Here is a 5,382-nt window from a genome sequence, read left to right as displayed (position 1 = left end):
TCATCATATAATATTCACAAATTTACACCAAGAATACATCCGTAGTATGTTTTTAGCAAAATTTATTTGCAAATCAATATGCATAATGTTGTATTTATAAAAAAAAACATTCGTAGAATAGAATTACACATACCTGCTCCATCCAAAGTACTTGCCGACACAAATGTACCATTATACGTTGATTTAAGGTGTGCACCATCCACTACAACTATTGGTCTACAACACTCGAATCCCTTTATGAATGCTTTGAGTGCTACAAACAAATACATAAACTCATTTTCCGGTGATTTATGCATTTTAACGAGCGATCCAGATACGTTTTATCAAGTATGTATATATATGCCGCAACTTCTTGTATGAATCAAATCGATCACCTCTCGAAATCTTTTATAGCCTTCTCTCTAGCTCTCCATGCCATCATATAAGAAACATCTACGCCGAATTCATTCTTAACATCATCTATTATATCCCTGTGTGTGACCTTCCTTTTATGGTTAGTTATTTTCGCCTTCACAACCGCTTCTCCAATAAACCAACTTGTTGCCCGCCTTTGTGAATACACCTTGTCCTTCAACGGACATGTATGTTCGTCATCGAAAGCTCTAACCCCGAACATTTCGTAATCCCCAATTCTCGACGCTCCGAATTTCCATTTACATTCCGCGACCAAAGATGCCGTAGTGTAGCTACATAATACAATTCAAATAGTACATATTGAATCAATTAAATACAAGATAAATATATAAAAAAATATATCGAATATATTGCATCAAACATTTTTAAAATTAACAAAGGTGCTAAATAAGTTAACAGATCATATAAATACAAGACAAATATAACAAAAATACATCCGCACTTTCGATACCGTAATACATCATACCTTATAGCATTCGATCTCTCTCGTTTTGAAATTGAATCTTTCACGAATTGCGTATTTCGTCATCGCAATTTTCAAAGTTTCCTTATCCCGGTAAATTTGATCGACAAAAACTCCTTTCGCTTCCGGTTTCGAAATTATCAAATTGTTATCATTCCCAAACAAAACAACAAGTTGTTTACGAGAATCACAAACTTTCATATCATCCCGATTCTCGCTATATCCAATTTGCAAGACATCATCTCCAATAATACGATTACCGCTTGCACAATCCTCAACATCCAAATCATGAATACTAACGCACATTGGATACATCCCCAAAACTCTGTTTTCTCTCTTAAGCTCAACGTACACACGAACTCCCATATCGTTGTGTATTTCAATTGGTTGAAAATCGCCTTCAACAGTATATTTTATTGAAATAGTTTTCCTAACAGAGATCCACGCCTAATTGATTTATAATCGTACAAACTAACTCATCGTAATTGCAATTATCAATGAACACAACAAAGATCAATTTTGTAATTCACAAAACAAGCTTCCGATCGTTCCAAAAACCGTAATGACGATCAACGCAGCTTACGCTTGTCATTATCCCGTTGTTTTCGAATACAAAGAATGTGTTAAATTCAATTTAGCTAAAACAATTTCGGAAAAGACGAACAAAAAAAAAAAAAAAGTTTGCAGCGAAAAAATCGTTACCTCAATTATGAACTCAACTTGATGAAATCAAATATATATTCGTCGTGATAATCAAGCTATGTTCACTGTTTTGATATTGTTATTTTTCAAAGGTTTTTCAACCTTTTTATTTTTGGTTAAAAATATGATTGTTCAAATTTTTGAATTCAATTTTTTTGAATTTGTTAAAATTGAAACGATTTTGTTTCCATAAATATAGCGTTTGAATGAGATATGGAATACTAGATATATGGAATGGGTTATAGGTTGTTAGGATATTTGCGTGAATAATCTACAAAAACATATACTCCCTCCGTCCGTTTATGTGATATAATTTGGAACAATATAACCGAACAATATAACCGATTCTAATTAAAATTGAAATTTAGATTTTGTTTCCATAAATATAGCACTCTTAATGAAATGATTTATAATACATAAATATCTAAAGTTTGTTTTGAAAATTTCTTTTCGCGTCCGTATTTCCGCTATATTTATGCTATATTTTGGTATACCCGACTATATATTTAAAAACTAGATAAATATAGGCTCCAAAATCTAGTTACAAGAATTGTAAATATAGAATATGTAGTTATAGGTTCATTTATTCGTGGAAGAGACAAGACTATGCCTACCATTGGCTACGGTGATATTGCTCCAGTTACTCCTTTCACCAAACTCTTTGCTTGTATCTTTGTGCTTGTGGGTTTTGGTTTCATCGACATTTTGCTTAGTGGGGTCGTCAATTACGTACTTGACTTGCAGGAGAACTTGATATTAACCGGCAGGCAACGACAATTAGCTAGCCACGTCGACCAGGGGCGTGGCGGATTTATGGATTGCATAGTCGATGTAGCCAAGGGGAGAATGAGAATCAGATTGAAAGTGGGTTTGGCTCTGGGTGCTGTGCTTTTGTGCATCGGATTGGGGCCACTCGTGTTGTATTTCCAGGAGAATTTGGATTGGATCGATTCAGTTTACTTGTCGGTAATGTCTGTTACAACTGTTGGATATGGCGACAAGGCTTTCAAGACTCTACCTGGAAGGTTGTTTGCTTCAATTTGGCTTTTATTTTCCACACTTGCGGTGGCACGGGCTTTCTTGTATTTGGCAGAGGCAAGGATTGACAAAAGGCACAGGAGAATTGCCAACTGGGTATTGCAGCGTGAAATCACCATTGAAGATCTGCTTGCCGATAACCTTAACAACAATGGTTTCCTTAGGTAAACAATCAAATACTACTACTTACTGCTTTGTTTTTTAAATACCTGAAGACCCCCTAGGACAATAGGGAGGGAAAAAGGAGTGAGGGAAAAGGCAAGCATGCTGCACAGGTGAACTTTAACGATACGCTTGTTGCCTTCTCGAAGTTATGAGCTAAGATGAAAGAAGCTCTTCTTCAAAGTTCAAACCGAGTGTAGTAGCTGAATTCCCTGATCTAAAGTTTCAAAAGATGGATAGTTTCCTTGCAACTAAGAGTATGGCCTAGTGATCAATGAATGAATTGGGGGAGAACCGTGAGTCTCAGGTTTAGGTTCCAGCGGTGGCAAAGCAGTCGGGATTTCTTTCCATCTGTCTAAGCCTTAGTAAGCAGAGTTATCCGGTATCTGTGCTCAGGAGGTACTAGATACCTGATGAAATTTGTTGAAATACGCACAAGCTAGCCCATAAACCACTGTCATAAAAAAAGAAAGTTTCCTTATAAATTAGTTGGTTTGTCATGTCCTCTCATCAAATGAATGTCAGTTGACTGACAACTTGAATATTGCGTAATGTCAGTTGACTGACAACTTGAATATTGCGTGGAAGATATTTCACCGAATAATGAATATTGTGTGGCAAATATTGCACTGAATATGCGTTCTTTTTCATGCTTGTTCTGAGGCAAATACTGCACTGGATATGCCCTCTTTTTCGGGCTTGTTCTGATCTGTCTATTGAAACTTTTCCTATAGGTGTAAGATATAACATAGCTGATTTTCTACAACATCTCATCTCTTTTGCTGCTGGAATGTGGTTTGCCTTTTCATGCTGTAATTCTATTTTCTGCTTTTGCTTGGCCCCTCAGGTCTGGTTTTAAGGCGTTGGTTTTTGATGAGCCTACAGAAAGATATTCCTTTCACCTCTTAATCAGACTTCTCATTCTTCTCTGTGTCCCCAAAAATCATATGTTGTATACTAGTTATTTTCCTTTAACCTCTTAATCAGACTTCTCATGCTTCTCTGTGTCCCCAAAATCATATGTTGTGAACTAGTTATTTTCCAATCTGTAACTCTGGAATGATTAAAAAAAAAAGGTTCATAGACACCTCAAAGTCCTCATTCAAAAGGGTTGGTCTGCGAGAGTTGAAAGATATAGGAGATTTCTACTCCCTCATGTGTTACTCCATGATCCAAAAGTTTCTCTATTTAGGTGTAAACATGTATTGTCTGGCACTATTCGCCGGTTCTTTTGAAGACTCAGAAAGTGACAGTAGATAATAGCTTTTTGCATGCTTTTGTTCGAGCTCATAATCATAACCTGTCCAAATCAAATGAATCGCCTTTTTCTGTTTGAATAATGAATCTTTTGCGGTTTCAATGTGTATAACCTAAGTTGCGCGGACTCTTCACTTTCGATGTCGCACCCGTGTCGGAAGAATCCGACACGCACCGGTTGACATTTTTGAAGAGTCCGAGGAACATAGTGTATAACGATGAAATCTCTCCTTTTAGGGCTAATACAGAAGACTGGCTGTCTTATTTCTCTTCACTGTTGTTTTTCTTATTATGTTTATTATCCGCCCCTGTTCTTAAGTGTATATATATGTCTTGGCCCTTGATTGGGTACACTCAAGTTACCAGGACAAGAATAGTGAACCTGTAAGAAGTTTATTAGCTTACATTCTTAAATGAGCTTATCATTGACATAGTCCCCAGCCATAAGTGGAAAAGAAATGGGAGAGAAAAGAGTTCAAGAAAAGGGAGAAAAAGTGATAGAGAAGACTCTCTGCCAAAAAACAATATCACTAAACAGAAGTCTTGTAAGGTAAAATAGCATGCAGAATCGATTACTAAAAGATGTGGCAAGAAAAGCTAAAGTAGAAATCTATAAATACATAAACTAGCAAAACCCTCAGAGTTCAAATTTCTCAAAACTGCAAAATACAAATACCAATATCTGTACAATGATAATAGCACTTGGCATGAGTTTGAAAGCGAGGAGGAACCTTCTAAAAGCAGAAAGAAGAATGAGTAGTATCATCTAGTATAGTGGGAAAGGGAGTAGAGTAAAGTAAGGGAAAATTAGTAGTGGCTTTAGAGCTATGATGTATTTTAGGAAATTAGTCATAGCATAAAAAGAAAAGATGATATTGCAACTGCTAATGTGATAATTTATTGATGTTTTATTAATAAAAAATTGGACTTCTTAAAATGAAATTTCATCTTGTAGCAAAATACTTTGTTGGGTACTGAAGAATTTATAGATATGCTTCCAGCTTTCTTAGCAAGCTCTTCCAATAGTTCTTTTGTTTTGGTATGACATGAAAGTTGATTCAGGAATGGAATTTCTCTCTTGCCATTCTACATCATTTTAGTACGTTGAAAACGTTAGAGGGAAAGCTATTGGGGGATATCTTTGTTCAAATCAATCAAAGTTTTCCATACTTAAAAAAAGGAAAGAATGCGTTATGTTCTTTTTAAACCTTCTCGTGGAGCACTCAGATATTCTGGTGCTGATTAGTTTAGCATAAAGAGACAAAAGGAAGTGGTGATCCCCAGCTTGAGACTCAAACTCCGGAAGCCGACCTGCCAATCAGAGCCAAATTTGCTGCCCTATCACT

General features: G+C 36.0%; 1 protein-coding gene across 1 annotated transcript; it reads left to right on the top strand.

The window, feature by feature from the left end:
- Positions 1-2,185: 2,185 nt before the first annotated feature.
- On the top strand, positions 2,186-4,941 carry LOC132044048 (two-pore potassium channel 5-like). Its single transcript, XM_059434530.1, has 2 exons — positions 2,186-2,781; positions 3,627-4,941. The coding sequence occupies exons 1-2, from the start codon at positions 2,186-2,188 to the stop codon at positions 3,760-3,762; spliced, it is 732 nt and encodes a 243-aa protein (XP_059290513.1). The 3' UTR covers positions 3,763-4,941.
- Positions 4,942-5,382: the final 441 nt, after the last annotated feature.

This window comes from Lycium ferocissimum, unplaced genomic scaffold (genome assembly GCF_029784015.1).
Source record: "Lycium ferocissimum isolate CSIRO_LF1 unplaced genomic scaffold, AGI_CSIRO_Lferr_CH_V1 ctg3339, whole genome shotgun sequence".
In the NCBI taxonomy this organism is placed as follows: domain Eukaryota; kingdom Viridiplantae; phylum Streptophyta; class Magnoliopsida; order Solanales; family Solanaceae; genus Lycium; species Lycium ferocissimum.
The sequence above is the reverse complement of the archived record's forward strand: the minus strand, read 5'-3'. Positions and strand labels throughout refer to the sequence as shown.